Source organism: Schistosoma haematobium, chromosome 1, assembly GCF_000699445.3.
Source record: "Schistosoma haematobium chromosome 1, whole genome shotgun sequence".
Taxonomy (NCBI): Eukaryota; Metazoa; Platyhelminthes; class Trematoda; order Strigeidida; family Schistosomatidae; genus Schistosoma; species Schistosoma haematobium.
In genome coordinates this window covers 41,684,285-41,700,402 of record NC_067196.1, presented here as the reverse complement: position 1 = coordinate 41,700,402, position 16,118 = coordinate 41,684,285, and the positions used below count along the sequence as shown (strand labels likewise).

Sequence of the window (16,118 nt, the reverse complement as noted above, 5' to 3'; positions counted from 1 at the left end):
ATACACGGATTTTTTTCTATGAACTCTGATCATATTGAAAGTATCTGTGATGAACTTCAAATCCATTAGCTGATCGATGAAAGTCATATGTTCGGGTATATAATCCATAACTTTTAACCAATAGGAAAAATCAACCTTAACCCTAAGACATCGTATCAACAAATAAACAGTTTAAGCAAATTCTGATTTATTATTGATGTGAACAGAGAAACAAGAAGCCTTGACAAACTGTGGAAGCTATTTTTAGGTACGATATCTCAGTTAATATAAAGCTTGTAAAACATTAATATTTATTTTTGTCCCTAGTCTATTTTACAGATCATAAGCTTTCGTTTGATGTATGATTCACTGCCATGGCCCTTTTTGTTCCAAAAATATTATAATTTAAACGTATATTTTGTACTCTATTTTCTACGCTAATCCCCAGTTTTGGACATAATTGTATTTCGATAATGTAATAAGAAGACAAAGATTATCAGAACTATGTAATTACATTATCGAAATTTATCAAAGGGACTAATTGCTTTAAATAATTGTATTTTCCTAATTATTTTACGTTGTGGTCAGTTTAGTCATCTATTTATTCATGTATCTTTTTACACTGATCTAAAATTGGTAAACCAGATCGGAATTGAGAATAAATCGAGTAATGTTCCAGTTGACTTGTTTTCTCTCACTCGCGTACTTGTCAGCCAATCAGATTATAAGAATAGTTTTCTTCTCTTTACCCCACTTCAAACTCATGCGTACTAGCCTCAAGGTTAAACCGGTCAACCTCTCTCGTCAAAGTCTTAATCTAGATTAGATGAGTTATCCTCGGCACCAAAAATGGGTCACAATTGATTGATCACTGGGTGGCGATCAATGTCATGCGTGTCTAGTCTTTATTGGTGCAGATCGAATGGGTAGACAGATTATTATTATTATTATTATTATTATTATTATTGATAGATAAAATCGCACTAAATCTAAACTGATTACATTAACCAAGTCAAATATACAGATTAACATGAAAAAGTAACAAAAGTTTTTTTCATTTCAGAGTATCTATCACATTGAATTGTTTAGATCACTTCTAAGATAATATTTTATTTCATTAGTATTTTTAAACAAAAAAACAAATTATGTTTTTCAAGTGAAAATAATATTATCAGAAGGGGTTTGTGGAGATTTTAGAAATTTCACAGATTGAAATCATGAGTCAATTGAAGCTAGACCACCATGGAAAATCTAGAAGCACTGGACATTAACACCATTGGGTGCCGGCTCAGTGGTCTGGTTGGTTAAGCGCTTGACGCGAGACTGATAGGTCCTGGGTTCGAATCTCACGGGGCGCGGGATCGTGGATTCGCACTGATGAGGAGTTCCATACTAGGACGAAACGGTCGTCCAGTGCTTCCAGGTTTTCCATAGTGGTCTAGCTTCAAATGACTCATGATTTCAATCTGTGTAAATAATATTAAACAGAGAGAAAAATCATTAAAAAGTCAATGTGAAACACTTGAAATTATTATTATTAATATTTTAAAAATAAAAAAATCACCAGAATGCACATTCCTTTCACACAACTCATTATTTAAAAAAGAAAGAAAGGTGAAAGATACAAAATTATTTTTTTCAAGTTACATAATTTGCAAAAGAAAAGGTATGAATCTCAAATGATTTTTTATGAAATAAAACTCCTTATAGACAATGTTTACTCTTTTTTTCTCTCTAAAGTTTACTTTATTACATCTAAATTCTTTTTTTGAAATAAAGAATGTATCATGATAAATTTTGTTTTTGTCGTTTGTTTGTTTGTTTTTATTTAAAAAGAAAATTATTGTTATTGATTTTTCAGATATTTTTGTTGATGTTTTGATTCCTAATTTGCTGAGTTTTTTTTATAAAAAAAAAACAAGATCATTTAGTTTATTAATTAGTTGTTGAAAATAAAATATTTGAATGAAACGTTGTTTTTTTTTTCATTTTTTTGTTGGAGTCATAGTAACACAATGATTTATTTCAATTATGTATTAACGTATCTAGTTAATTTTACCATTGTTTTTTTATTTATCGATAGTAATAGTGAGTTTAATCATTTATAATGTAGATTTAGTTAAAAAATGTATGTTTGAATCAAATTACCATACCATATTAAAATAATAAAATGAAATGAACAAGACGAATAGTAAATAAATCAAAATCATGTAGTAACAATAATAATGAAAAAGAAAATTTGATTTGAAATGATAGAATCGAAAGTTTCGCATGATAGAAAAGCTAGTCTAAAGGAAAATATAAAAAATGGATGCATCTGTACAACTGCAACTAATTCTGAGTTATTTTATTCAATAATATTTAACCAATGATAGTGAGGACAACAACCATGTATTTCGCATCTAATAATATGATATCAGAAACTGAAGTCACGTTCTGTTTAACCTGCCTCTAGACTTTTTCAAAACTAGTTTTACACTAGCTAATATAAGCTGTCAAGGTAGACAATAGTCGAGGACATGTTGTACTTGTTTCAATCACATCGGTCGATGAAATCTCACAACCTCACAAACCGATTTCCTATCTTTACCCAGTATTCTATTTCTAGCCTCAACATTGCTCACTTGATATTCACAACACACGAGATACCCATGAGTAAGTAATAGAAACCTACGAAAACCTAATATTAAAGATCACGTTTCGTAGACAGAAATTAAAACAGAACGAACTGTAACGTAGTATACTTGACCTTTAGTTACCAGATAGATATCTTATGCCGTGAGTGAATAAGTTGACTATGGTAAATTAAGCTCTCTGAATCCGTTTAGAGATCTTATCGAGCATCGATCAACCAGGGTTTTGACCTCTAAATAAGTGAATTGGTTGATGCATTCAACTACTTCACTGTGTCACCAGTTGAGGCATTGATATAAACCAGTCCTGAAGTAATATTTCCCATCTGAAGAAAGAAAATCTCATCTCACAGATGCTTGCATTTTTATTCAAGGAGATCAGAAGAATCTACGTTTTGTCAGTGTCTTTACTAAATAAGACTATTCTAAGTAGATAATCGAACCTCCAGATAGGGGGTCGACTCATAGAAATTTATAGAAATACACCTACGGGGTAACCTAGTAAAAAGGGGACAGTAGATAACCCCGACGAACGTACTTAAGGTTGACAGTCATTGTAGCGATTAACCACAAGCTTTTAATGGACCAGGAGTGCTTGGGCAGAGACCCTTCACAAAGTTTAAATATTTCTTTTCTACGCCTTCCAATTTCAAGCACTGATACAGAACCTAATTTGATTAAAATTTTATTCTAAACGGAATTCGGTTAGAAAACCAAGAAGGATCTGACATCTGCACTCCGAAACTTATGTACAGATGTCATGGGACGTTCTACATATCCCAACAAACAAAATGCTGCTTATTTGCAGTCCGGTAGTACACTTTTAAGTCATTTATGATATAGTCAATGGATTACTGCCTGATTCCTGACTTCAAGTTTACTTTTTCTTATTGAACAGTAGTCAAATATTAGTAAAGTCATCTGTATTCTAGTCGGATATACAGAACATTCTTATTAACAGGATGTAGTCATTGATCATACCATGTATTTAATCATAAGCATTCATTCAAATTATATGACATATTAATCTGAATACACTTTGGTATAAATGGGCACTAAAACAAATATGCGGTCCTCTCGGGGGCCAACTAAGTACTGAATCGCCCAATGACATTCTGAATGAAGTGTTGAAGAAATTGTGTTCAGATTCATGAGAGGGTGTTATTCAGTTATTAGCGCGATCACCTTCCCGTTGGACCACCAAGGGGTATCGAATTAACAACACTTACAGCAATTTGATTATGTGTATATAGTTCGGCCATTAATAAACAACTAAGGAATAGACTAACAAAGCAATCCGAAACTTCTGCATATTTTTTTTCATATATGTTTAGACTGTTCGACATATCCACGTGATATAAACTTTTTGATATTAGGCCCACGTATCAAATTTAAGATGGATTTCTTAAGCATTGCTATATTACGTGAAGGGGGGTTAACGATATAATTAGTTCAACGAAACAAACTTCACGATGAAAATAAGGAAAAAAACTGATGCATAGAATTTGTTATCCCATTCGTTCCAATTATCCTTGATATTTTACTATTTTACTAATCCACTACTCATAAGTACTCAGAATTATCCAGTAAATATTTGGCTAAAGTAATTTATTGATGTGATTATTCGGAAACCACTATTCATTGCCTTTTGAAAACCGATCCCTACTAAGTTCTTTTTGCTTCACGGACCCTATGAACATTATAAAAATGAAGGTATCGAACTGGTTGCTTGAAACTATCTTGAGAAGTATATCAAGCTTTGAGCATGTACATGTTTCAATAATTGAATGTTTTAGTTACTTTTGTAGAATCTAATAATTGTAGTTGAGATTGAAGTGAAAACTGCCATCGGGAGGACTTTGCTTCATTGTTGAAAGTATTTAACCAGTCAGCTTTCCTCATATTGGTTAATTAATCAGAAGTAATCAATGTAATCTTACTTATTCCTTACAGTAGACTGAATTATATCAACGTTAGGCAAAACGACTTAAAAGTAAGCTAGTTATCATGAAGCTAATAATGGTTCCGTATTTGATTTTGCGACGCCAGCTCTAAATGACAGAGTCCATTTTTGAAGGGACATGAACCAATCACTTGGTCATTATCAACACAGAGCCTAGTACAAGTGTGTATAGGCCCAAGTTGTATCATAAAAATACACAGATGAGATTAAGAAAACAAATAACAAAAGCTTCAGATATAGTTAAAAAGACTAAACATTTGGGGAATATAATGCGGAAGGAATGAATTCAAGGAATAGCAGTTATGAAGTAATGTTGGGACTCAGGGAGAGAGATTCCTAAGCTTTTTGCGACTATGATTCGACATTAATTGGTTAGTTCGCATAATTCTAGTGATAAGTTTTACATATGAATGTTCATATTTACACAAACTATAAATTTCATACTATTAGTTCATCCTGTAAGAACGTAGTAAAGATTTATGAAACACAAACTACCGTTTATAAAACTTAATGGGACGAAACAGTTCATATTTTGATACCTTATCGCATCAATGAAACCTTGTTACTATTCCCATTTCTTTATAGCTACGTAACACTAACTGTTATTTACATAAATAAACTCTATTCAAAAACTACTCGACAGTTAATCAGGACTTGGTAGAATTGGAACAACCAGAAATTAAGATAAAATAACACAAAGTAAATTACCAACTGAACAAAGTGTTTCAGTTACATCAATGAAATTATATACAGTTTGTGAATAGAAGAAATATATCGATGACAAGCAAAGGAGCAACTTAAGAACTTATTAACACAAAATTATTCGAAAAATAAAGTGAGGCACCTTCTAAAATGTTACATTAGCATTTTCAATCTAATAGATGGCTAAATAAATAGGGATGTAGATATCCAGCTTCACCAAACTGACAAAAATATGGTATAATGATGCACCACAAATTCTGGCAGAACCTCAAGGTGCATAATGAACAATTTTATCGCAGTAAGCTTTGGAAAGAATGAAGATCAAAAATCAACACAAGTGTTTTAACGTAAACGAAAGTTTATAATTACAAGGTACAGTGATGCTGCGGAAGCAACTTTTGGGACAGATTTTTAGTACAAATAAACCTAAGTCAGCAGTGGAAGTACAGTGTATTGGGTGCTTGAGCAGTCTATTCGCTAAAGTCAAGATCAAGTAAACAAGGGAAAGACAGTCGTCTATACATCACAAGTAATAATGGCATTGAATTCACTGAAAACTGGAAGGCACACCTAGCTGCTGAATCAACCATTCAATTTACTTTTGAGAAAAACTATCTAGTAACTGTCATTTAAATTAGCAGGGTTATCATGGATTTTGTCTGGTTTGTTATTCGACATTTCAGAAGGCGATTCTTCGTCAATTTTCTGAAAAGATTCACACTCATTGAAGTCTGAGGGAGTTGATTCTGGTGAAAAGCGACTGGCAGTAAAATGAGGTTTTTGTTTATTACGCATACTTTCAAGGTATTCACGTCTGGACTGTTCCATGACCATAGCAACCAAATCATCTTCCTCCATTCCTGTAAAAACATAAGCAAAAATATTTTCAAGAAATATGAAGAGATATATAACATTTTCCTACAAAATACTTAAATTATGCGGTCTACGGGAATATAAATTCCCAAAATTGCGCGAAAATATTTAGAAACACAAGTACTAGAATTTCATCCTCATAATTACAAAATATTAATAGAACGTGGCTAAGGTTTTATTGTTCCAAAGTACAAAACTTGATGCAATGAAGTGGTAAGAAATCCTCTACAAAGCAAAATGGCAGAACAATTGACTCTGAAGAGTACTGATATATCTGAGGTAGTTGGACTGACAATTTGATCACGAAACCAAGTAGAATTCAGAAGACAGAAACACTTGTTGGCTGAGTATGTAGAAATATATTAGGGAACTATATACATTCAGCTAAAATACTATAACTAGTGATTACTTGATAGTCATTCAATAAATAATCAAGGACGAAAGTCATTAACAAATCAACATAAAAATTGAGATAAATACCGGTCAGATTAAGTCACCATGCCAAATCACCCTTATAACATTTAGCAAGAAGCGATCAAATAGTCGATCCACCATGTCTCTAATACAATCTGCACATTATGACGATAGATATTACTTTATAAGTCGTTCGTAGCAAAATTACGAACGAATCTGTACAACAATGGTCTTACTTTAGAATAACAGGACTACATCACTAGCCCATGAAATCCTGGACTGGTCTGCTGCGCAGGAAAAGGCAAGTTTTCTGACGAGAGATTAATTGGGGATCTTAACTGACAGGTCGAAATCGATATAGGTGCATATATCCACTACTCAAAACTTGAAGCTTAATGTCACTTCATGTTACTCGCTTTTCAATTTTATTGGTTGCGTGTAGACTATAGTTCTTGTTTGGTTACCCAGCACTCTTGACATCACTACTGATCCTTTATTTTGTATCGTGACTTCCCTTTACGATGCCGGAACAATTTTCACCGATATATTTGGGATACTTTTATCCAACCTAGTCATAGTTCTTGCACTGGGATGAGATATTTTTTGAGGGAGCTAAAAACACTAACTGACTGCCTAGACCGAAGTAGTTAGGAATAAAATCGAGTCTGTAACACAACAGTTCACTAAGGTATATTGTTCCTATATATCTGTCCAGTTAACAGAACACCAAGTTTCGCATATTCTTAAATAATCAGGTCAGTTATTTGGCCAGAAAGTCACTTCTAACCTTGTCCTTCGAAGACTATGAAATTCCTCTGGTAAGGAAGTTACGCCAATGTATTTACAGCCTGTGGAAATATCAGTACGTTAGAATATTGTGAGGATCTAACCCAGTATAAATAAGTTCATCTCGAAGCCGCAACTTTATATGAGATTCATACTTTTAAGTAAACCTGATGTTTGTTTACATTTAGTGTGGAGATGGGTTTACCTTAAAACGAGTCTGGCATAAACTGAGGCATAATATGGATTCAAATTCACACTTCAAGAAGAAGCGGACATTCCGTACACACCGCGCAGTGTAAAAGTGAGTTGGAAGCTAGACGCAATCAAACCAAGACACGGCATCAGCCCATAAAGTCATTGTGGTCTGAAATATATTAATGGATGGATGCAGTTTATCTTATTGGGGTCCGCTCAACAACCGCGACCATTGGTTGAAAACTTTAAATGGCATTTAGTGGCGCAGGTTCATCCACCATTTATCTCTCTCTCGACATCGAATGCTAGTATCCTTCTATATATACCTTTCCATTCTGCCTTTCCGAACCATATTTCGGACGTTTAACCCTTCGCGTTATCATCGCTACTATATTATTTAGGTCTTTTTGCAGCTCAAGAACAGATAGAATTGTTTCAATACGCCAACTAAATACTACCAATAAATTCACTACTGGAATTAGTGTCGACTTGACTGTAAATGCAGTTGGTTAATGGATGAAGTTAGTTAATTGTCAGTCTATCATATCCTGTAGATTTACTGTCCTGGTGGGAATGGAAATTGTTAGTAGGTACATATGTCGAAATACTAAGCTCAGCCCGCAATTTTGTTACCTGCCAGTTTTTCACGATCGACTAGTTCGAAAAAATGTAGTAAAATTGTTTAGGAAGATTCCTTAGCACTCCAATTTGAACTAGATCATATTTCTTTTACCCATTTGATAACCAGGACTGATGCTAAGTAACCGACAACACAGTTCAAGAGCATCATGAGACCATGAAACATTGACTACAAGATGAATTAGTGCGTATTACGAAACTTCACACTTGTTAATCATGTAAACGACCGGAAACTTACCTAGCATATTGGGTGGGATATGACGCGAACCCAAATCAGTTTGAGAATGAGATGAACTAGGTAGCGGTTCATTTGCTGGATTTCTGTACTGTTTTGAATCGGGAACTGCGGCTTTTGATGAAGATGCCACGTCGAAACTTCTTGCCAAACCTGTAGGGAATCCGGAGGTTAATGTTGCTTCCCGCTGATCACCATGTAGGTCCAGATGGTCGGGTGTGGAAAGAGAGTTAGCTGAATCCCTTACCTTCTGCAAGATCAGAAATTTATCAGCATCCAAGACCGGAAACAAAGAAAGGGGTCCATAAATCAATTGTTTTTTACAAGTGTCTATACACGATATGAATAAATAGTTTGAGCAAAAAACAATACAATTATGAGAAGACGCATATTTGCGTTTCACTATAGGTCACATACCCAATGTGGATTTCCTGCATGAACGCCCCTTACCTTAGAAACAAATCATAAATAACCAGTAGTTCCGAGTCCTTGGATTATCCCACCTAATAATCCAAAACATCCAATATGGCAGAGAACAACAATCCATAATTCGCCAGAACAAGCGGACGGCGCCAATGGGCACTTAAGTATCTAAAGCCGGTGAATGGTCAAGTTTATGTCAACTCATTACTCATCGCGTTTCATGTTCACAATCAACTGCCTTAGTTTTATAAAGTAATCCACTTAGTCTCACTAGAGTCCAGTACATTAATTTATGACCATTATAATTACCGAGAGATAGTGAACGTGAGTTATCAAGTCCTCAACTTCAGAATCAGTAGCTATTATGATACCTTTAAGGGTTACATTTGTTGTTGAAATGGATCCTCTAAAATTCGAAATTCTTAAGGTTTTTTCTATCTTAATACGATATTTACATAACAACTGGTAATTTTGTCGCTACCTAAATTGTGATGCACACCCTTCGTATTCAACTGGATGTCGGCAACACTAAGTTAGAGTAGAGTTTATTACTGTTAACAAAGTGTGATATAGCTGTTTTATTTGCATAGTTCCAGTTTCAGCGTACGTACCGTCGCTGTTTTGTATGCATTTAGAAATTGTACGGTAAATATGCTGGTTTACAGCAACACAACTAAACATTTGAGACAGACTCGCTATCCACTTATTTACGAAAAGGATGATAGACAACTACTTAGAAATAACACACACTGAGAACATGTCTACCAAATGTCAATTATAGTATTAAAACATACCGGTACTGAGATCTGATTGAAATAATCGAAATAAGATTCCCTGACAGCTTGGTCTTCAATACACCGATTAATTGCATCCTGTTCTGTTTCCGCTAATTTATCACGTAGCATAGCCTCTTCAAGGTGGGTACTTTCAGACTCTCTGATTGCGCAAGCAATAAGGTCTGGTTCAGCCAACTGAAAAAGGATTAATGGTATTATGGAAACATACACTGGGTTGGTAGTTAGGCATCCCTAGACCGTGACCAAATGAAGGGTTGAAAGGATCTACTATTGAATTATAGTGGACACGGCCATGGTAGCTTAGTCTGATAGGAAACTCCTTAGAATAGTCAGCATGGAAAACATTAATGGGTTCCACTGAACCATGGTATATTTCGACAGGTCTGTTGTATAGTTCTGCGATAGCCTGGATCTCCACATGATTTCCGTAACAAGAAGCATCTCTCTTGCGTGATATATAGTGGTCGAAGTCCTCTGTCAAATACTGTGAAAAGTGCTCCTTGTTTTTCACCTTAAAAAAATTTCAAGGGAAAAGGAGTCGATAAGTTACCATGTAATCTATAACCTGCGAACGAACTAGATCGTGCTTCTCTTCATCACCGAATATTTGATGAGCTGTAAAATCTACATTAAAGAATAACAACCTACAAACACTACGGAACAAACAAGCACCATCAGATCCCACCTTAATTAACTTCCACCCTTTCTTTTCTGCTAACAATCGTTCAAGACAATCATCTGCAGGCTTAACCAATTAGAGTACGGTGAATAATAGCCTTACTTGGGTGGGTGAACCCCTTCGGCCTTGCTTCCCGAAATAGTATTCATCCTCACTGTTGTTGCCAGAGCCGTCATCTACCACATTGGGTTGAGGTATTACCTGGTTTGACTTATTTTCTCGTACATGTGGTCTGCATTCGCCAGCGTTAAGGGACTCATGCTGTTGAGATACTAAACGTTGGGGATGGGTGAAGGCCCCATGAGAAGGGAAAATGGATGCATCAATAGGGAATGGGTAGGTCAAGGGTGAGTGGGGAGCTTCAATATCTTGACTAATGTTGGGCTCATGGTGAGAACAACGGTGTCTGTTACGATGAGAGAGAATATCTTTACGTTCTTCGCTATAAGGATACGGCTTATAGCCGAAACTATGTCGACTATTCGTAGAAGTCCCTGGCGGGTCTCTTTCAGACTTAAGTCTATCTTTTCGATTTTTTATGGTCATCCCAGACTGTTCGCAGGTTGTGTATAGTGAGAGTTTACCAATTATATCGTCAACAAGATTATCCAAACGAGAATCCGGAATATCGGAGTCGTCAGATGATTCTAGACTAGATCCGCCACCAGACGATAAACCGCCTTCAGACACCATTGCATAGTAGCGCCATTTCTCACTCGTCTGTAAGATGGTCAGTTCTATTTCGAACTGCTGTAAACAAATTTCATAAAACCACAGAAGAACTTTCCCATACTCGCAGTCGGAGTAGAGAAACGGAAAAGTTATGATGTTCAATGTACAATAACCCTAATGCTACCAATTGAACTCCATATTACAACGTTATGGATGATTTAACAGCCAATCTTGCATCTTAAAAGCGATTATATGAAGCAAAGGATATTTTGGCGGATATAAACTGCCTCGCAAGATACCCGTGTCTTCACATCACTGCTAGGCTACATTTCCACATCCTGCCCCATCTAAAAGCTGCAGTCTTTTATATAAAAAAGAACCTTTTAGGAAAGAACAGTACAAAGAAGTATTTCAACACACCAAGTTTCGGTAATACACTAGTTAGGCCTACTTTTGCATCTCTGACCACGCTAAACAGGGAAAACCACTACTACAGAGAACGAAATTGAGCTCAGCAAATGGCTCAGAAAGGGTTCTTCCAGTGCCGATATCAAGCTCAGCCCGATGAACATAGTCTCTTTAACTTAAAGCTGACCTGGAACAGCTAAAAAGTGGTGCAACATGTGATCTGTAAATGGCAAGCCCAAATACCGAAAATATCTACGAAATGACCAACACCGTTACTAGCCATCTCAGCAATCGTTGGGGTAAAGTTAAACAGTAGTCAAAACGATTCGAACACGAAAGGGATTCAGATGAGACAAAACCGGACAACACTGGTACACGAATCTCTTCTGTGAAAACATTCTGGAACTTAACAAGAAGATGATGGGAAGCTGCATCTGGCCGAAATATAATAGAACCACAACTCATGTCTTATAATCTGCCCCGTTACACAAGGAGTTGCTCACCAAAGCAGTTTGAAGAGTGATCTGACACGGATGCCTGCCTGAGCGTCTTCAGACAGCTGTGTGTCAAACTAACACGGTCAACTTCAATGGCGTATTATAGTGAACGAGAACACTAGTAGGGTCAACCAAATGTATTTGAGTTCAAAATCACAGAATCTCTTGGTAAAACCTGAGACTTACTTACGCCTGTTACTCCCAATCGAGCATAGGCCTCTGACCAGCATTCTCCAGCCCACTCTGTCCTGGGCCTTCTTTTCTAGTTCCATCCAATTCTTGTTCATTTTTCTCATGTCTATCTCCATTTCCCAGGGTAATGTGTTCTTTGGTCTTCCTCTTTTACTTTGGCCTTGAAGATTCCATGTGAGGGCTTGCCTTGTGACGCAGTTGGGTGCTTTCCTCAATGTTTGTCCTATCCACTTCCAGCACTTCTTCCTGATTTCTTCCTCCGCTGGGATCTGGTTTGTCCTCTCCCACAGTACGTTGTTGCTAATAGTGTCCGGCCAATGGATCTGAAGTATTTTGCGTAGACAACTGTTAATAAACACTTGTATCTTCTGGATGATGGCTTTCGTAGTTCTCCAGGTTTCCTCCCCATACAGTAGAACTGTCTTGACATTTGTATTGAAAATCCTGACCTTGGTGTTGGTTGACAATTGTTTTGAGCTCAAGATGTTCCTCAGTTGTAAATATGCTGCTATTGCTTTGCCGATCCGCGCTTTCACATCTGCATCAGATCCACACTGTTCATCAATGATGCTGTTCAGATATGTAAAGGTTTTTACATCTTCCAAATCTTCTCCGTCAATTGTGATTGGATTGGTGCATTCTGTGTTGTATCGGAGAATCTTGCTTTTCCCTTTGTGTATATTGAGACCTACTGCTGCTGAGGCTGCTGCCACACTGTTCGTCTTCTCCTGCATCTGTTGTTGCGTTTGGGATAGGAGGGCCAGATCGTCTGCGAAGTCTAGATCATCCAACTGCATCTTAGATGTCCATTGTATCCCGCACTTCCCTTCAGACGTTGACGTCTTCATGATCCAGTCGATCACCAGGAGAAAGAGAAAGGGTGAGAGTAAGCAACCTTGCCTAACACCAGTCTTCACTTCGAACGACTTTGTCAACTCTCCTCCATGCACAATTTTGCAGTGTAATCCATTATATGAGTTCTGTATGATATTGACTATCTTCTGAGGCACGCCGTAGTGTCGAAGAAGTTTCCATAGTGTTGTTCTGTCCACGCTATCAAATGCCTTTTCGTAGTCAATGAAGTTGTTCCTTCGTTCTCAGACCAGTTATTCTCTGTTTTCGTTCTCTTCTCATAGATCTTCTTAATCTTCCGTCGCCAGGCATTTCACTTTCATCTGATGATATATACTACTTGTATTTGTCGACATTAGTAGCACGCACAACAGTATGATTGCTATGATATTTATTGAAAGAATTGTTTAGAGCAACAGCTACTTCTTCACACATATCTGGAGGACTATTTTAATATCCAGTAACTCGAAGAACTACGAGACCGTTAAAGATTTGTAGCGGTATATAAATCCCCGGAACCAATAGCTCTGTAGGTCTTCAATATTTAGTGCTTACTGCATTAGTTTTACTGGGCTCGCCTAGCTGAAGACTCACTCACCCATTTTGATTTAAATGTGTTGTCATACTTCGATTATAAAGGTGTCACTGGTTAGGGTGTTTTCAAATACCAGATACTTTTAGAATTTTTAATGGTGGGCACGATGTGATCTAGTACACCAATTCGTAAACTATGAGTCAGTCCTTTGTTAGAACATTATTAATCATTTTCTTAACTTTCGTTTATTCATATTTCAATATTTTCTATGTTTTCGGACATTTTTTCGCGTTCATTAGTATATTTTGTATTCATCATGATCGAACGGACTCCTAAGTTATTTGAGATCAAGACTTTTTCGCCTCGCTAATCTCTACTGATGCCGTTTCGGCCTAACAATATATGGGCTCGGTTCTGCAGAAGCTGGCTTCCACGACCACAGCGTGTCAGACCTACATACACAATTCCTCAGTAATGAAGTCACTATCACGTGATTTCAACACGTGTGTCACACCTAGTTTGTTTGCTAGTGATGTCTATGAACATTACGAAACTTCAAAAAAGGCTAATCTTAAGCGTGGATATCTAACCAACGGACAACGGTCAGACAAACTCTCTAACAACATCTATCTACAACATAGTTGAACAATAGGCGTATCCGACTAGGCAGTCGCTGGAGTCTTGCAGTTATGGATAAATAACACCTGGCGACCGTTGGCATTATTTTCCAGATGATTGCAAGACACCGAAACAACGTATAGCAGTTTCGGCAGGGAACAAGAGCCATAAATTTTACTAAACGGCACTGTCAACACTCCGTATAAGGCCGAGAATTCACTCTGTTTACTGACCATAAACCTCCTATATTTTCTCGAAACCCGACTTCAGACATTTACACCGCACAAGAAATTCGACAAATGAACACCATTTCCCAGTTCCCTTCAGATATGCAACACAGCTCTAGGACAAATAGTGCAGTGTGGACACCATGTCTCAAACAGCTTCCTTGAACGGTTTCCAAGAAGTCGACCTTCTTTAACTCACCTAGCCTCAAAAAGAAGACATATATTCTCATCACGAGTTATCTTCAACAACCCTAGGGCCGCGTATTAAACAGATGAGAGCAGGTAGGAAAACTTAACTATATGACTCATCTACAGGTAAGGGTCGTCCAATCGTGCCGAAACATTATCGACGTAATGTCTTCAATACGTTGCACAAACCTTCTCATTCAGGTGTTTGTGCAACCATCAAGCTCATAGCAAAACAGTTTGGCTGGCCTGGTATGAATAAATATATGAGGGAGTGTGCACGCTCCTGTGTACGTTGCCAAAAATTCAAGGTGGATTGAAACAATGAATGTCCCTCAGGCTCTTCCAAAACCTCCGACGCCCACTTCGACTCTGTTCGTCGGGATTTGGTAGGACCCTAACCAGATTCAGATGGATACTCTTATCTCTTGACTTGCGTAAACCGTTTCACTCGATGGCCAGAAGCAGTGCTCATCAAGGTCTAACTGCTGAAACAGTGGCCCGTGTCTTCGTCGAACGGTGGATAGCAAACTTCGGCTGCCTTCAGCTATCACTACAGACAGTGGACACCAGTTCGAATCTGAACTTTTCCGTTGTCCGACTACACTACTGTAAATCACATGATTTCGAATGATCGCCTACCACCCACAAGCAAACATGTTAGTAGAACGATTTCACCGTCAGCCTAATGCTTCAATCTTAAATACAAACGGTTCACGGTGGACCGACGCTCTTCCATTCATCTTACTCAGTGTTCAAAATGCAGTGAAAGTTGACGCTGGATACACTGCTGCTCAACTCGTTTATGGGACGACACTCTGACTTCCAGGAAAACTCCTGATCCTTCATCTTTTTCGGGGAATATAGATCTAAACTCCTACACAAGCAGGTTTACAAACACAATGATTTCAGTTAAACCTGATTCCGACTGGCCACAATCAACTGATGTTTTCGTTTAGCCTGTCCTACAACATAGTATACACGTATTTGTACGTCGCGGCTGACTTCGACGACCAATCGAAGCGGCATACGAAGGACCCTTGAGAGTCTTTCAGAGTGAATCTAAGTACTATATAATCGACAAGAATGGAATTAAGGACAACTTCAGCATCAAAGCTCCATATTTAAAAGGAAACCCTATTCATGTCGATTTTCCTTCGGTACAATAGAAAGACATGAATCGGACATTTGAGATACCTCATTTGATAACTAACAATCACGATTATTATTATTATTTACAAACATCTATTGGGTACATATGTATTGTGAAGAAACCGTTTCGGGTTTCTTCAAAAATGCAATGATACGCAAGTTTCAATAATGTTAGCACTATATTTGCTATATTTGAAAAAGAGAATAATGATGATAAATCAGGTTCTGCGTAATTAGGAAGAATACTGAATTGAGTTTAAAGAAAGAAAGGAAGAAAATAAGGGAATAGGAATAAGGGAGACGTGAAATGTGCAAATAGTTTAATGTGTGTATTTATGGACACAGAACAAGAATAAAGGATATGTAATTTTACATATCGTCAAATTAGTAACAAACATAAATTAGAAAATAATTAAGAAAAAAACATTATTGCAGTAAGTTATGACGCTAGAATGTTTTGT

General features: G+C 36.9%; 1 protein-coding gene across 1 annotated transcript; it reads right to left on the bottom strand.

Moving 5' to 3' along the window:
• Positions 1-4,281: 4,281 nt before the first annotated feature.
• Positions 4,282-11,174, bottom strand: OTUD5 (OTU domain-containing protein 5). Its single transcript, XM_051218239.1, has 7 exons — positions 10,421-11,174; positions 10,288-10,384; positions 10,190-10,254; positions 9,848-10,150; positions 9,637-9,813; positions 8,423-8,669; positions 4,282-6,137 (listed from the first exon to the last, which is right to left on the bottom strand). The coding sequence occupies exons 1-7, from the start codon at positions 11,009-11,011 to the stop codon at positions 5,893-5,895; spliced, it is 1,725 nt and encodes a 574-aa protein (XP_051074083.1). The 5' UTR covers positions 11,012-11,174; the 3' UTR covers positions 4,282-5,892.
• Between the last annotated feature and the right edge of the window lie 4,944 nt (positions 11,175-16,118).

Bases quoted from the DNA above. Each gene is read 5' to 3' on its own strand.
- OTUD5 (XM_051218239.1), bottom strand. From the start codon at position 11,011: ATGGTGTCTGAAGGCGGTTTATCGTCTGGTGGCGGATCTAGTCTAGAA. The intron at 10,385-10,420 runs GTAAGGCTATTA...TAATTGGTTAAG, and splicing joins GAAGGGGTTCACCCACCCAA to CCTGCAGATGATTGTCTTGA. The intron at 10,151-10,189 runs GTAACTTATCGA...AATTTTTTTAAG, and splicing joins CGCAGGTTATAGATTACATG to GTGAAAAACAAGGAGCACTT.